This window comes from Canis lupus, chromosome 4, assembly GCF_011100685.1.
Source record: "Canis lupus familiaris isolate Mischka breed German Shepherd chromosome 4, alternate assembly UU_Cfam_GSD_1.0, whole genome shotgun sequence".
In the NCBI taxonomy this organism is placed as follows: Eukaryota; Metazoa; Chordata; class Mammalia; order Carnivora; family Canidae; genus Canis; species Canis lupus.
The window spans coordinates 61,741,765-61,759,706 of NC_049225.1; the positions used below are offsets into that span (position 1 = coordinate 61,741,765).

Sequence of the window (17,942 nt, forward strand, 5' to 3'; positions counted from 1 at the left end):
TCCATGCTCATGGATTGGAAGAATTAATATTGTGAAAATGTCAATGTTACCCAGGGCAATTTACACAATCAATGCAATCCCTATCAAAATTCCATGGACTTTCTTCAGAGAGTAGAACAAATCATCTCAAGATTTGTGTGGAATCAGAAAAGACCCTGAATAGCCAGGGGAATATTGAAAAAGAAAACCGGAGCCGGGGGCATCACAACACCGGATTTCAAGTTGTACTACAAAGTTGTGATCATCAAGACAGTGTGGTACTGGCACAAAAACAGACACATAGATCAATGGAACAGAAGAGAAAACCCAGAAATGGGTCCTCAACTCTATGATCAACTAATATTTGACAAAGCAGGAAAGACTATCTACTGGAAAAAGGACAGTCTTTTCAAAAAATGGTGCTGGGAAAATTGGACAGTCATGTGCAGAAGAATGAAACTGGACCATTCTCTCATACCATACACAAAGATAAACTCAAAATGGATGAAAGATCTAAGTGTGAGACAAGAATCCATCAAAACCCTAGAGGAGAACACAGGAAATACCCTTTTTGAAGTTGGCCACAGCAACTTCTTGCAAAATACATCTATGAAGGCAAAGGAAACAAAAGCAAAGATGAATTATTGGAACTTAAGATAGAAAGCTTCTGCACAGCAAAATAAACAGTCAATAAAACTAAAACACAACCTACAGAATGGGAGAAGATATTTGCAAATGACGTATCAGATAAAGGGCTAGTTTCCAAGATCTGTAAAGAACTTATTAAACTCAACAGCAAAGAAACAAACAATCCAATCATGAAATGGGCAGAAGACATGAACAGAAGTTTCACCAAATAAGACAGACATGGCCAACACGCACATGAGAAAATGCTCTGCATCACTGGCCATCAGGGAAATACAAATCAACACCACAATGAGATACCACCTCACACCAATGAGAATGGGGAAAATTAACAAGATAGGAAACAACACATGTTGGAGAGGATGTGGAGAAAGGGAACCCTCTTGCACTGTTGGTGGGAATGTGAACTGGTGCAGCCACTCTGGAAAACTGTGTGGAGGTTCCTCAAAGAGTTAAAAATACAACTGCCCTATGACCCAGCAATTGCACTGCTGGGGATTTACCCCAAAGATACAGATGCAGTGAAACGCCGGGACACCTGTACCCCAATGTTTATAGCAGCAATGTCCACAATAGCCAAACTGTGGAAGGAGCCTTGGTGTCCATCGAAAAATGAATGGATAAAGAAGATGTGGTCTATGTATACAATGGAATATTACTCAGCCATCAGAAAGGATGAATAGCCACCATTTGCTTCAACATGGATGGAACTGGAGGGTATTATGCTGTGAAGTCAATCGGAGAAGGACAAACATTATGTGGTTTCATTCATTTGGGGAATATAAAAAATAGTGAAAGGGATTAAAGGGGAAAGGAGAGAAAATGAGTAGGAAATATCAGTGAGGGAGACAGAACATGAGAGATTCCTAACTCTAGGAAATGAACAAGGGGTGGTGGAAGGGGAGGTGGGCGGGGGTTTGGGTGACTGGGTGATGGGCACTGAGGGGGGCACTTGATGGGATGAGCACTGGGTGTTATGCTATATGTTGGCAAATCAAAGTCCAGTAAAAAATATACAAAAAAAAAAAAGTCTAAGCAGAGGGTCATAGGTCATAGGTCATGAAAGGGATACAAACTTTTCATAATACCATTAAAGGACATCTTGTAGCTATACTTAATGGTAACGAAAAAGAAGCTACTAACTCAACTTAATCCTTCTGGTAAGGATCTCATAATGAACATTATTTCTATCTGTTTAACCTAGAGAGTTTCCAGTAAGCAGCAGAAAGGCAATAAAATGGAAATATTAAAAACATAGACTCTGAACCCCCCCCAAAAAAAAAAACAATGTTTTCATGTGTATTAACTTACTATAAGGGCAATTTTTATTATGTTTTCAAACTTATGTAAACAATCCTCCTAATTACTTTTTCATGATATGCAAGGAATGTTTGTCGTGTTGGAGTAGCATGCATCCTTCTATTTCTTTCTTTCTCTTTCTTTCTTTCTTTCTTTCTTTCTTTCTTTCTTTCTTTCTTTCTTCTTTCTTTCTTTCTTTCTTTCTTTCTTTCTTTTTAAATGAGAGCTAAATAATTTATTAAATTTTTCTTTTGCTTTGGCCACTCAGACATTAAGAGTGAAATGTGGTACACCAAAGTTGGAAGAATTTTACCATAAAAAGTTGGAAGAACTTTGGTGTAGATAGATTTTATGGTAAAATTCCTCCTACCCCTCTGGTCTTCAACATGGCTAATGTTTGGGGTGTTTTGGTTATCAATGTCATTTTTATTATAATTTTATGTTGATGTGTCTTTCAGATCAGTCACCTAAAGTATTTGTTGGAGGAAATTAGAATTTTCTTTAAAAATGTATAGTTGTTGAGAAAGTGTGTAAACTTTTAATTTCTCTCAGGACAGAGAAGTCTTTCTTCTAAACTTCCTATCGTTTTTCTCTTAGGCACTCAGAGTTGAGAATAATGCTACCTTTTCTCAATATATTTTTATTTGAGGCAATTCTTTGTTAGTCTAAATAGATTTCTTTATTAGACAGAAATGTGAACAAAAGAAAATGATCTCATTGTATATAATTCCTGACACAATACCCAGGACTCCAGACTGCAATCAGATTTGCCCTCACAAATGACTTAAAAAACCTTTTTGGTTTTGAACACCTGTTCAAAGAAACCCTGTTTGAAAGTGTCTGCTGTTGTTAATCCCTTAGTAGCAATGCAGACATGCTCTTGTCCTGATCTGTCTCTTTGTGTTGAATAATGAAGGGCTTGCACCCAGATTCCTATCCCTACTTTTATTAAAAAAAAAAAAAAGCTGTATTGAATGATAACATTTACTTATGAGAGTCAGTAAGTTTGTATTTACAGAAACAGGCACACAAATAAGTGTACAAAGGGCTTTCATTAAGTGAACCACATAGAACCACAGCCAACATCAAGAAATAAAATTCACCAGCCCACCCCAGTAGTTGACCTCTTGTCCCTCCCCAGTCACTACACACTCCCTTAAAGTAAGCATAACCTTGTTCTCTGACACCATTGATTATTGTTTCACTTGTTTTTTAAAGTCTGTATAAATATGACCACTCTGTGTATACTTTTCTGCATATTTTTCATGAGATTCAGCCTTGTTACCACATATAGCAATTTTTTTTTATTGGTCTGTACCAGTATTTCCTTATGTAAAATAACACAAATCATGTATCCATTCTGTTATTGATTCCTACTTGAGTTGTTCAAAGTTTCTGGCTCTTCTAGATAATACTGCTATGAATATTCTTAGATAAATGTCTTTTAGTGAACCTATGTATGGATTTCTTTTGTGGATATATCTAGTTGTTCTGGATCATACATTTTTGTGTGTGTTCACCTTTAGTAGATAGTAGAAAACATATTTTTAGTATATATTAGGAAGTGATTGTGACAATTTACACCCTTATTAGCAGTCTATGAGAGTTCCAGTTGCTCCAAATCCTTGCCAACACTTGTTACCATCAATCTCTAAAATGTTAGACATTCTGGTGATAACTAATAAAGTTGGACTCATGTTTATTGGCCATTTGGATATGCTTATTTTATGAAGTGCTGTTAAAGTCTTTTGTCCATTCTTTTGGCCTACAACAACATTATGAAGATCTTCTTCTCTGTTTTCTTTAGAAGTTAGAAAAATACTTGCTTATTTTTGCATTTAGGTTGACAGTCCATATGGAATTGTGTATGGGGTACAGGTTAAGACTTATTTTTCTTTTTAAAAAAAGATTTTATTTATTTATTTGAGAGAGAGAGAGCAAAGCAGGAGGGAGAGGATAGGGAGAGGGATAAGCAGACTGTCCGCTGAGCAGGGCTCTATGCAGGACTCGATCCTAGAACTCTGGGACCATGACTTGAAGGCAGATGCATAACTAATTGAGCCACCCAGGCACCCAAAATTTATTTTTTCCATGTCCATATACAATTGACCTTATAATTTATTATAGACTATTATAGACTATCCTTTGCCACTGCACTGCAGTGTTACTTTTGTCATTAAATCAATCCACATATGTGTGGATCTGTTTCCGTGCCTTTTAAAAAAGATTTATTTATTTATTTGAGAGAGAGAGAGCGTGAGAAAGGGTAGGGGCAGAGGGAGAGGAAGAGAGAGAGAATCTCAAGCAGACTCTCCATTGAGTACAGAGCCCAACACAGGGCTCAATCTCACAACCCTACCATCATGACCTGAGCCAAAATCAAGAGTAGGATGTGCAACTGACTGAGCCACCCAGGTGCTTCATGTTTCTGAACTTTCTACTATGAACCGTTGTTCTATGTGTCTTATATTCACCAACTATTATGGTTTTGAATTGGAACATTGGTCTGTAACTGAAACTCTGGAGTACCTGACTCTAGGTTGCCCTATAGCCTTGGCATAAAGTTCTAAGAAAGTGAAACAAATTAATGCAGAGAATTCAGTCTGAATATTGCAAGCTGAAAGAAGAATGAAGATTATTTAATTCAATTTCCTTGCTTTTAAAATGAGAAAATAGTTCTACCCAAGTGCACTGGTTATCTTTTATTTACCCAGCCACACCCACTCTCCATCCTTCTTCACCTGCTATACCTGTGGAGGTCCCCACATCAATAAGCTCTCTTACTGTCTGATGTCCACATGGTTCAGCTTATGGGGAACATTGATTTGAGGTAAGAGGAAAGTGAGGTCAGGTATTTATTCCTTAGCCATCTCCCTGTGGGCTATCTGATTCTCTCCACGAAAAGTTATGGCTCCGGGAAGCCTGGGTGGCTTAGCAGTTGAGCATCTGCCTTCCACTCAGGTCATGATCCCATGGTCCCTGGATTGAATCCTGTACTGGACTTCCCACAGGGAGCCTGCTTCTCCCTCTGCCTATGTCTCCACCTCTCTTTCTTTCTCTCTGTCTCTCATGAATACATAAATAAAATCTTAAAAAAAAAAAAAAGAAAGAAAAGTTATGGCTCTTGATAGGTGGCTTCCTCCACACAGACCTCTTCTTCTAGAAAGACTTGTTTCTTTTGTCCCAGGCCCGGGATATCAACTGTATCCCACTGTTACAGCCACAGGAACCACATTGGAATTCTGATACTTCATGATTAAAGGCATCCATGTTCCAGATGGAAAAATGGTAGAAAGGACCCAAAAAGAGTCAAAGGGGGCACATGCCATCCATCTCTTAATGGAGAGTCCAAGAAGCTACCATAGGACACCTCTGCTCACATTTCATTGGCCAGAACTTGCTTGCTTGGCCACAGTAAGCTGTGAAACTGAGAAATGTTCTCAAGCCAAAGGCCAAACTAAAACTCTTACAAGCTAAGAATATCAATAGGGGATAGTCAGCAGTTTCTACCACCATGCCATTTAAGTCTAGTCATTGAACATGCATTCAGTGTCATTCTGGACCACTTCACTCTTCTGAGATACAGAATGAATTATGCATGGCCCTGGTCTAGTCCAGCACAGGGGAGAGATACCCTCCTCCAACAAATAACCATGTTGGTCCCCGCGCTAGTCATTAGGGATTCAAGAGTGCACAAGGCAATGTCCTTGTCTTCAGACAGATGGCTGTAAAGATGTATCTCTGTTATAGATCTTAGTCAATACCAGTTACCCAGGGGAGATGTGGTGGGTAGTGGAACAGGAGAATTGTTCTCTGAAGGAAGAAGTGTACCAAGTGGACAAGGAGGAGACAGACTTTCTAGGGCCAGAAGCAGCATGAGAAAGACACAGGGCATGAAAGTGCAGTGTTTTAAGGGAGCAGCAAAGATTCCTGGGAGCCTAAAAACATAACTTGCATGGATGAGAGTGGGTAAAGAATGAGGCTGGATGAGTCCACAGCGGCCCAGCAAGGCAGGACCCTGTGTGTCAAACACAAGCATTTGATGAATTCCTCTACTCCCTCCACCCACCAATCTCTTCTGCTGTTCATGCCATGGAAGGTTTCCAATAAGTCACAAATGAATGATAATATCATATCAGGGAGTACATCAAGCTCAGGCCCAAGTTACATCCCTCAGGAAATTTACCAGAGATCTGAATCTTGGAATTTCAGCCTCCTTCTTGGCTTGAACAAATCTGATGGAATTCTAGAATAATTTGGTTGAGCCAACTTATTCCCAAGTTGGAGTAGAAAGGTAAGCAGTAGAGAGGAGGGAATCAGAAGACACTTGCTCTCACTCAGTGTTTAGAATGGCTCCAAATGGTTTCTTTTGCAGTAAAAGCAAGCATTTAAAATGAAAATATTATGTTTTTCCCCTTCTGCCAGATATATCCTGAAAAAGAAGAGGAGGGGGAAGAATGATTCTAAAGGAAGTATTGCACATTATGTGAACAGCTACTATGTGCCAGACGCTATTCTAAGGTGCTGGGGCCATAGTGGTGAGCAAGACAGAGTCCTTACAGTCCCTAAAGAGTTTATGTACTAACAGAAGCAAAAAAGTTTTTAATGTGCTTAGTATCTAAAGTAGTTTCAAGTACTGATAAATGCCTTGAAGAAGATAATATGGTAGAGTGACTGAAGACTATTTAGTCAGGGCATGAAATTCTTTCTAATAAGTGGTATTTGAGTTAAGACTGTGTATTAGTTTCCAATTGCTGCTCTAACAAATTACCAGAAACTCAGTCACTTAAAACAATGAGGCAAATTTATTACCTCACAGTTCTGGAGATTGGAAGCCCAACATGGGTGCCACTGGGTGAAAATCAAGTCATTAGCAGGGTTCTAGGAAAAACCATCTCCTTGTTTTTTCCAGTTTTTAGAGCTGCCTGTAATCCTTAACCATGACCTTCTTCTCCTGATTCCAAAGCCAGTAACTTCAAATATCTGATTCTGATACTCACTCTCCTATTTCTTTCCTTCACCTACAAAGACTCTTACATGGGACTCACCCAAATAATGCAGGATAATCTTTTCATCTCAAGATCCTTACCCATATCTGCAAAGTCTCTCACGCCATGTGAGGTAATAAATTCACAGGTTCCAAAGACTAGGATGTGGGCCATTAGAGGTCATTTTTTAGTTTATTATAGACCTAAATAGTGAAACAAGGGCAGCCTTAGGAACAAAGTGTAGACCTTAGGAAAGAGCATTAGAAGCAGAAGGAAGTGTAAGTGCCAGGGCCCTGCTGTAGGAATAAACATAGCATTCTAAGGAACAGAAATATGGAAACAAGGCCACATCTCCAGAGGCCAGTTTTCTCTATTGTGTTTCGGAAAACAGGATTGTCCTATGGGCCTGTTGCATTTGAGAAATCAGAGCAGAGCAAATCATCTTGAATCAGAAAATGCAACTGGAATATGCATGTAGATATACTCTTCGCACCCCATCCCTGACACTTTGCCAAATTTTTCAAAGTCTTGTGTTCTATTTTAAACCTCCCCCGACAAAAACTGTTATTTTTAACCTTTGAAATCTTTCACTGGAAATACTCATCTTTTGATTTAATGTTAGAACCCATCAACATCGATTTTTAAAACACACCCCCATTTCTTATTCCCCACCAGCAGATAAAATCTACAGCTGGAAGAAGATGGTATACCAAGAATGAAACGGTATTTAAGAGAAGATTTAGAACATCCAGAAAACAGATGTTTCTTTTTCCACATGAATATGCAGGTTTTAAAACAGTAAAAGCACACAGTTTAAATAGTGAAGTTAAATAAATCACACTGCATTCTACAAGTCTCACAGAATACATGTTTTTAATATTGCAGCCCAGCAGGATGGTTCAGGAGAAGGTCAAAACTTAGTCTTTCCAAAGTTCGCTTTTTGTTGTTGGTTATCTCAACAATGAAGATTGCAATATTCTTTCTCTTGAATCCCAATTTTTCTTTCATCTGTGACTCTCTCCAGTTTTAGTAAACCTAAATCCTACCGTAACGTTATGATGCACATTCTTACAATAGCTACCACCATCGTCATGATGGTGTTCTGTATGTGCTATTATTACTATGTCAGCAAGGTACAACAGATGGCATGGGGACCCCCAGAAGCCTCAGCCATACCCTGCAATGGGCTGTCATCTCCTCGTGGCTCCATGGATGGTGTAAAGGATCAAAAGGGGTCAACCATACACAAGGACATTCAGATACAGACCAAGCAGTTAATTACCTGCCAGGGTCCACTCCCAAGGGACAAGCCCAGCACTCCTGGCCTCCTCTTCTCTATGAAGTGGCAATTCACCACTTTGTTTTCTCTTTATTTTCTTTACTTGTTAATTTTAATATTCCCAATACCTTCAGCATAAGACCTTTTTAACCATGATGGGTAAATGACATCATCATTCCCAATTTATGTTTCCCAAAGACAACAACTCTTAACTGCTTCTTTGGAGTCTTTTCAGAATAGTCTTTCTATGTTTATAATGAAGTGTCATAACAAATCATAATAAATCATATCATATCTGTTTTTCCCTTGTGAATGGCTTTACACTATCCACATTGTCAGACAATTTGTGCTTTTCATGTTGCTCAGTACCCTGGGCAAACATCCATGGCAGCCAGTCAGCATTTTTAAAGTGCCCTGTGCAGAATCGCAGACCTCATGGTTTCTCTGTGGTTCGCTGCTTGTGTCTGAAGAAGAAAGTTACTGAAATGCATCCAGACCGTGGTTTGCAAGAGAAAGGAGTCCATTGTGTATGTCACTGACTTCATCTCAATGTATGACTTGGCTTTGGCAGTCAGTAGATTATTTTCCTTATCACCTCATCTGAGATCATTAAAAGATTTTCAAATGTCGCCTTCATTCCTCCTATGGCTCGTGAGCAGAACTCACAAGGCTTTCAAAGTTATCATTTCAACAAATATCCATACTGACAGCCTCAGTCAAGTAATTTGTCTCTAAGAGGATATGTTATAAAAAAAAAAAGAGGATATGTTATAAAATGAGATCCAACTTAGATCCATTACCATAAATCATGAAACAAAGGGGTCATCGTGCTTGTGCATTTACCAGAGACTTGGAAAAAAAATGATACGAATATATTCTCATAAATCTCATAAGGTAATAATTTGCTTTTAAGGCCACATGAAAATGGAATGAATTCTGAGTGAATTGATGATTCCCTCTTCAAAGAGCTACAGTGCTTTCAAATAAGGGATTAAATCAAGATTTCATCAAAACCACAAAAAATGTGGTTTCAAAAAGTGATGGATCTAAGTTAATGTCGAGAGAGAGAGAGAAGGAGAGAGAACTTTCCCTTTTCTCTCACAAGTAAAGCAGGCTTTGTCCGCCCTGTGTGCATTGAGAGGACAGTACAACTCTCCATGGAAGACACATCCCCAAGAGCATAGAACAGCAGAGCTTAAATCAGTTTGTTTTGTCAGACTTTGGCCTTGGAACTTTTATTATAATAACATAGATAAATCTCTGTCTTGGGATATGTCACACCCTCCTAAACAAGAAAACTGTAACCTCCAACCACCCCTTTTTCTTGCTGGTCCCATCTAAGCAAGGCATTTTCTATGATATATGATATGTGGGCTTTATTATCAAGCAGAATTGTTTCATGACATTTTGTTTTGTAACAGCTTTATTGAGATATAATGCAGAGACCATACAATTCACCCATACTTGGTATCTCGTTCAAGCTTCTGGACTTCCCCGGGCCTTATCTTTTAATTTGTAATATGGGAATAAGAAGACCCCACTGATTTGTTCTGTAAATTCAATGCATTTCCACAGACAGTGGAAATCTCCATCTTGTTGATTAATGGTCATTTTAGGTACTGAATTTAGCTCAGTTCAGTACCTTACCACTTCCTCTGATTAAAAACTGACACAACGAAAGACTCTGTCCCTCCCCGACCACAGGGTAGAGCTGAGTTCACTGGGGAACTGTGTGACATCATGGTTGCTTCGCACCCACTGGTGCTGCTGTTGTAAAGATACCTCTCTTCTCCTGGGATGGGCAGTGCAAGGAAATGGGGGTTTCAGGAATTTTGGTAGAGGGGGCCCTCTGCCGTACGGGGGCCTGGAAGCCACTGGCTCTTACCTCTGCTGGCCTCCACATGTTTGCTAGAGTGGGGACAGCTGCAGGGCTTCAGTTCTCAAAACGCCCAAACCTGAGGAGGAAAAATGGAACAGTTCATGCAGGAGGATGTTTCCAAGGAGCCACTGTAGCCATGCAGTGTTCCACACACACCTGAGAGTCTAACTTACCTCATCACCACACACACACACACAAACACACACAAACACACACACTTCTCCATTTCTTTCTCTCGGTGTAGGTTTTTACTTATTTTTCTCTCTTAGATGACAAATCTGAAGCGTTTCATAATTCTAGGTTACAACTCTGCATCTTTGCTTCTTGGTTCCCTTCATTGCTTTGTGATATCCTATATGTAGAGTGGTGCCCTGTATGCGATATTATGGGTTAAATAATGCCTCCTTCCTCAGCCTACATGTTGAAGTCATAGCCCCCAGAGAATGGGGCCTTATTTGGGAATAGGGTCTTTGCAGATGTGATTAGTTGAGATGAGGTCATACCACAAGGGTGGGTTCCTAATCCAGTATAACTGGTGTCCTTTAAAAGGGGGAAATTTGGACACAAAACACACACAGAGAGGTAAAGGGAAGATTAGGGGATAATTCTACAAGCCCAGGAACACCAAAGATTGTAAGAAAACTACCAGAAACAAGGAGAGAGCCCTGGAACTGATTCTGTCTCAGGGTCCTCAGAAGGAATCCATTCTGCCAACACCATGATCTTGGACTTCTGGCTTCCAGAACTGGAATTCAGCCAATGAATTTCTGATGTTTAAGCTATCCGGTTTGTGGTACTTTGTTACAGCAGCCCTAGGAACCTCATACACAGGACATACTGAGTTGTCTTTCCAGCCCACCATCGTTCTGAGAAACCTCCCCCCCTCCCCCCCCCCCACCCCAGGAGCAGCCACGTTCAACAACATGACTCTGATCCCGGCCAGAGCTCACTAGAAACTTGTATTTGAGACCAGGAAAGTAAGTCTCTAGCCATGGAAGCCAAAAAATATAAAACTCGACAGCTGCCAACAATTGTGTTTTCCACAACAACAACAACTAAAAGCCAGTCTGCCGCAAGACAACGCTGGCACCCAGAGGAGCAGAGGTGAGGCTGGGAGAAAGCTGGCAGCGTTCCAGCCCTGTCTCCACTGGTGCCCGAAGCCCCAGCTCTGTCGGGACCTGGCCTGTGACTCGAGGTCTGCGGGACTGGAGCGACCACCCGGTAAATTCCCTTTTTGCTCAGACTGATGTATACAAGGTTTGCGGCACTCACAACTCAGCCTTGTAGTTAATATAATCTCCAAAACTTATGCACTCTTATTTTAATAATCAGTGGAAGAGAGGCACCTGAGTGGCTTAGTCAGTCTGCCTTCTGTGCAGGCCATGATCTCAGGGTCCTGGGATGGGGAGTCTGCTTCTCCCTCTCCCTCTGCCCCTCCCCGTATTCATGTGCACACACACACTCTCTCTTTCAAATAAATAAACTAATTAAATATTTTTTAAAATAAAATAATAAGCAGAAGGTTGCTGCCCTACAGAAGCAACTATGTTCTAAACGACAGGGGTGCTGGATCTTTTCTAAAAGCCTTCATGAAAATGAAACTTGGTGAAAACAATATAAGTTTTGTTGAAACATGCTGCCTTCGTTGAAACTGCAAGCCATCAGAAAGAGAAAGAAAATGATTAATTTCTTTACCTCTTAAATGAAAACCCAAAATAATTTAGTAACAGACAACTTTCATCTTTCATTAACATATGGGAATGTTTGTTGACTTACAGACACGGCATAGTGCCTTCATTAATTAAAAGTCATTTTGCAGAGTTGATTGGGATGTCTGTGAAAAGTTGGAGTCGTTTCAACTATTTATTATGTTTCCATTAGCTTTATTTTCAAAGAATTTACTAGCCCTGTGATAAGCTTCAAATGCCTGGCATTTTGCCTGAGAAAATATTTGCTATTTGGTGTATTAACAATGAGGACTTTTCCTGTCTGCCCATTACCACATTGTGTAAAATCTAAGAAAATAATTGCTTAGTTTTCATTCTGATCTATACACTTCTTAATGGCCTCTAATATATCTAGAGGTGTAATCCAAAAGGCTACCAGTTTTATGTCAGAAAAGGGTAAGCAAATGAAATCTGATGTCGGAGATTAGGAAATAAACAGCAAGTTTTATGCTATTTTGCATGCTAATGGGGAATATATTAGTTTCTGTGGCTGCATAAAAGCATTCTCCAGAATTTAGTGGCTTAAAATGGCATTAAATATTTATCTCACCCAGTTTCTGGGTTCAGGAATTCAAGAGTGGCTTCCATGGGTATTTCCGGCTCCAAGTTTTGCTTGAGGTTGCCATTAAAGGGTTGGTCAGGGTTATAGGCCTCTGAAGATTTGACTGGGACTGGAACATTCCCTTGCCAGTGGGCTTGTTCTCATGGCTGGTAAACTGATGCTGGCTGTAGGCAGAAGGCCCTGGTCCTCACCACATGGACCTCCTCATAGCGCTACTAAAGTGTCTTCATGACAGGACAGCGAGCTTCACCCAGGGTGAGTAATCCAAGAGAGAGCAAATATAGAAGCTGTAAGTTTTTTTGATGACCACACTTAGGTGCCATCCTCTGTCATTTCTACAATGTCCTAGTGAATACAGGAGTCAGCCCTATTCCAAGTGGGAGGGGAAGACTCTGGGGAGGCAAAAATCATCTGGAGCCTCCAACTACCTTGGAGGCTCCCTATTCTGCATATTAGTGGGAAAGGAAAATTCTCTGTAAAAGAGGACAGAAAACGCTTTCCACAATGAATGTATTTGAGAAAATATCAGAAAAATTAATTCTAGAATCACAGAATTCTAGAATTGGAAAGAAGGTTCAGATATCATCCAGTCTAACTCCACCATGGAGACTGAGACACAGAAAGCTGGCAATACTTTTCTGATCTAACTTAGCAAATCAGTGACTGAAACAGGATTAGATGCCAGCCGCTTTACTCCTAGTTGGGGCTCATGTTGAGAGTATCCTGGCCTAGAAACCAACATCCACCCCAGCCTCCTCCTACGGTGCATTCCTCCGCCAAGGCTGGAATACCACCAAAACATTGCGATTCCCCAACTCTCTTGCAGCTAGGATTCTGGATATGATTCAGGTTCAGGCAGTCAGTGCACTGACCTGAGATGCAGAAATCAGAAGTGATGCAGAGAATATGGGCTGCAGCAACTTGGTTTGCTCCTACTGGCCAAGGTGGCAGCAGAGGGCTTGCGCTGTTCTCTGGCAGAGGCCACAGAGGTCCCAGTGCTCGGGTCACCAGCAGGTGAGTGCTAAGGAGCCTGGCTCAGAGGTGTTAGCTTGCACCCAGGAGATGTGACATGGCTTTAAGGCTAAGAGCTGCAACAACAGCTTCCTGATCTCTAAAGAGCAAGGAAGCTAGCATATTCCTGGAGTGAGCAATGTCAAGTGGTGATTGCCACGGTCTGGAAGGTGGGAAATTAAGTGGTTAGCAGCTCCCCTGGAGGACTGGTTCTCTGGGTGGTTCTTGGCTTTGTTCCTGGAGTCCAAGCCCAGAGCCATTATTCCAGTCCTTCCAACAATTTTTAAGTACCTAATTCCCTGTGTTCAATCCAGTTCTCATGAAATAGAGTGGTGCCGGTTTTCTGCACCTAAATGCTATTTCAGAGCATGTTCTCCTGTAGGAATGAGAAAAGCAGCCTGACCTATGGAATCTGGCCTGACACAGCTAGATCTCACAGTCGTTAGGAAATAGCCTGACACTTACAGACAGGCCATGGGGTTCTCCCGTTGAGAGTAAACAGTTTCTCAGAACGTCAGCTTCAGACAAAGTCGCTCTGTTGACTGTGCAGGTCAAGACATGAATAAGAGCACTCTGTATCATGTCTGCACACAGACAAAACTATAAATGTTGTCCAAGTCACACAAATGGCAAAATACCCCTCCATCCTTGCTTATCTGAGTGGCTGTTTCGTCTTTACTAATGAAAATCTTTGCTTTCCCTCTTTCCAGATAAGAGTTATTAAAATGTTCAGTCATAGACTTGCCCCTCTTCCTGACAGCATCCAATCCACACACGAGCCCTGTATCCTTCAGCCCTCCTCCAGTCACCTGACACGAGCCCAAATCCTGCAAATCCTTTCCCACTCACTGGTGTGCGTTTTGCTTCCCTGCAACAAGATGGTCACCTGGCCATCTTTAGCCAAAAGGCATTGACATATAGAATTTGGTTTGAAAAATCTCCTGCTGTGCCAGTGGTGTGGACTATTTACAGTGGTTACTTTCTGTGCATAAGTGAACTATTCGGTATAGAATTAATATTCCTTTTTTGCCTTTTTCTCACCTGTGCTTCTTTATGAAAGCCAAAAAAATGCCAGAGTAGTAGTTTTGTGTCACCAAAAGCACAGGAATCATATGCATCAAATGATAAAGAGAAAATCATAAAAGAAAGGATGAACAGTAAGCATAGAAGGTGATTGAAAATTAGATAAAACAATTATGTAGTGAATTGGATAATAAGGTAATTCTTGAATAACCTAATATACTAGGCACTTGTACTAGTCATTTACACATGTCACTGACTTTATCATAATAATTCTACTGCAAAGTAGAGATTTTAATTTCCATTCAATATATGAGAAAGACTGGGCTCTGGAGCCCAATGACCTACTTGACAAGTAGTGATGATGGTATCCAAACTCAAGTTGCTAAAGATCATGTGTTTCCACAACAGAAATAGAGATGGTATGGACATTTCTGAACCAACAAAAAACACCATTTTTTGCTGAGTAATAGGTCTTTGGTTTAGTGTTAATTGTCAGAATAAGGAAGCAGCTATGCAGGAAATATTTGATGGGAATCTACTACAAAGAAATGTTTTAAGAAAGTTACGTGTCGCAGATGCTTGCGGCAAACGTCTATGGCAAAGATGCTCACAGCGAAAGTATCTAGAACCATTGCCAGACCTAAAGCATTTTTCTGAGCTCCTTCGACTTCTCTATTAATGGCAGTGACGCCACTCTGGCCCTGAGCCAGCCACCCAATGCGCTTGGGTTTGTTCGACAGGCTGGCTGGAGGCAGGCCTTGCATCAGAAACGTGGCACTGCACACTCTTCGCTGATTTAAGCTGAGCACCTCCAAAGAGAATTGACTTCCTGTGACGCCAGCGGAGAGCAAATGGCCTGTGTCCAGGTGGCTTCATGGTGAGGAGGGGCAAACCCAATCCTAACCAGCACCACCTCCCAAGGCCCGCACCAGGTCTACAAGGCACAGAAACCCGTCCGCCCCCCCACACCCTCTCATGTTGTGAACAGCCAAAGTGAAAATAATCCCAAACAGCCTGGGAGCCTTTCATTCTGTTTCATGTATGAATGGGGTGGATTCACAAATATATTTTTAAACATGCCCTGCGTTTTTCTGAATTTTCTGTTTCATTATTGTCCCAAATGACATTCGGGGGTATGTCCTAGCCTGAACTCCACAGCAGCACTTTCAACAGAGTGCCCAAAGGTAGCAAAGGGTAGCAAAGGGATCGGTGATCCTAACTGCAGTTAGGTGGGTATCCTGTGACATCCCTTTCCCAAGCTAGAGAGGGAAAGGGGAAGTGAGGAGGGAATGGAGGGTGGAAAGGCATAAAGTAAACACTCAATCAGAGGCAGGCTTTGCAGACCCAAAAAACTTGCAGATGATGGGGAAAATATAACATAGCATCCCCAAGTTCACAAAGATTTTTAAATACAGAGGAAAATATACCTCATATAGACTCATGGAACAGAAAAAGGACATGAGGGGGAAATTTAGGAAATCTGCATAAAGTATGGACACTAGACAATAATAATGTATTAATAGTGATTCATTAATTGTCACAAATGTAACTTACTAATGTAAAATGTTAGTAACAGATTTAGGTTGGGAATACAAAAACTCTCTGACCTATCTTCCTCATCTTCTTTACATTTCAGACTACTCCAAAAGTTTATTCAAAAAGTAATTTTTAGCCTGGGTGGCTCAGTGGCTGAGCATCTGCCTTTGGCTCAGGTGGTGATCCCAGGGTCCTGGGATGGAATCCCACATGGAGCTCCCTGCATGGAGCCTGCTTCTCCCTCTGCCTGTGTCTCTGCCTCTCTCTCTCTCTCTGTGTCTCTCGTGAATAAAGAAATAAAATCTAAACAATAATAATATTTTATATATTATACATATATACAATATATATTTTATATTTATACATATATTTCATGCAATATATATGTATTGTAGCATTTTATGTGTATATATATCTATGTCTATTTATCCAATAGATTTGCTTCAAAATAATCTGAGAGACAAGGGCGATATTAATGGGAATATAGAGGAAACAAGATTAGTGATGACTTAATATTGGTGGAATTATGTTGGAGGTGGATACATGGATGGAAATGTTGTATTATCTCTTCTGCTTTCTTACATGTTTGCATTTCTCCATAGTAAAAAGTTCAAAAATAGATACCACCATTGAGTTGAGAAATAAGAAGAAGAAAATATCTATATCTATCTATAATGAAAATGGTGCTTGTAGGAGAATTATCTTTATCAGAAATCGGTGAAAAGAACTCTAGCCTAATGCATACTTTGCAGCTGAGGAGTAGCAGGTTTTACTGGTGCTAGAAAGCATAGGCTTCCCATTGTGCAGGGCAAGTGGATGGTATTGACATGTGTCAAGGCATGTGCTTTAATGGCTTTCCTTCTAGTGTAGTGTGGTAGTGTGGTAGGCTGTGGGGTAGGCTGAGCCACCACCCCCACCATCCCCTATGATCAATAGCAGACAATGGCTTCTCCCAATGGGGTCAGAGCCCTTGGAAGCTTTGAAAGCACATTTTTCTCTGTGTGATGTTAAAGCAGGCTGCGCAAGTTCTGGGTTTGATCTGACTAAGTCATCTGTGACACGAAGGGAAGGCTGATAAGCTCCCCTGCACACTGCCTGCCACACCCTCACTGCTGCTAGAACAGGGCCAGCAGATGGTAGCCATTCGTAAGAGAGCACCGAGCATTCTTCTTTGGAAAGCAACCATGAAGTTCCCCTTCCTTCTGCACCCCTCTTAAGCAGATGTACCAGCATCAGTCCTAGGTAAGAAGCCTGAGAGCCATTCATCCCTGACACTTCCATCTCAGTCATCTTCTAGAATCCAGGCAGCCTCCAAGTCCTGCAGATTCTATCACCTTTTCTCTCAGGTCTATTCTCACCTCTCTATCCCTGCTACCCATTGAAAGTTCAAACTCTCATTCTCCGTCACCTGGACTATTTTGATAGTCTCCTACTCAGCCAACCCCTGTTGTCAACCCCTGCAAACCACTTCAATGCTGCCATAAAGATGAGTAATATGATTATCTCACTCATATTCTGGGAACCCCCTTGATATTGCCTCACGAACTTCAGGATGAAGAATTTGCTTTTTAGTTTGGAACACAAAACCATCTATAGTTAGGCCTCTCCCCACTTCTCCTTCCTTTTAGGCTTCATTCCTCCAGTTCAACTGTTTGTAGTTCTTGGAATGTGTCAGGTGGAGTCTGACCCCTTTACCTTTGCTCCAAGGTCCTTTCCTCCCAGCATGGCTCTCAGTGAACACCTTCATATTTTTCAGGACCAAATTCAAACATCACACTTTAAGTAAAACCATCCTGAGCAGGACCTGCCACAGAGCTGAGTGTGGGGCAAATCCAGCCCACACTCTCCTCACCAAATCCTGAGCTCTGGTGTAGAAAGAACGGAGGATGAGGCTCTAATTTACAAAAGGGCACTGCATAAGCTAACTGCACGTTTCTGCCCAAGTAGAATCTGCCAGCACCTCTTTCATATCCCCACCGTACCCCATACCCATCGGCAGTCATTTATTGGACTT

The 17,942-nt window shown here is 41.0% G+C and overlaps 1 protein-coding gene across 2 annotated transcripts in view; it reads right to left on the bottom strand.

Moving 5' to 3' along the window:
• SNX18 (sorting nexin 18) overlaps positions 1 to 17,942 on the bottom strand; it is a 141,221-nt gene that overhangs the window by 21,567 nt on the left and 101,712 nt on the right. For both annotated transcript variants that reach the window (XR_005358467.1, XM_038535111.1), the window contains exon 2: positions 10,076 to 10,145. Coding sequence is in view for 1 of the 2 variants with exons in the window: in XM_038535111.1 (XP_038391039.1) it covers positions 10,099 to 10,145 (47 nt within the window). In the remaining variant the exon portion in view is untranslated. The remainder of the gene's footprint in view (positions 1 to 10,075; positions 10,146 to 17,942) is intronic.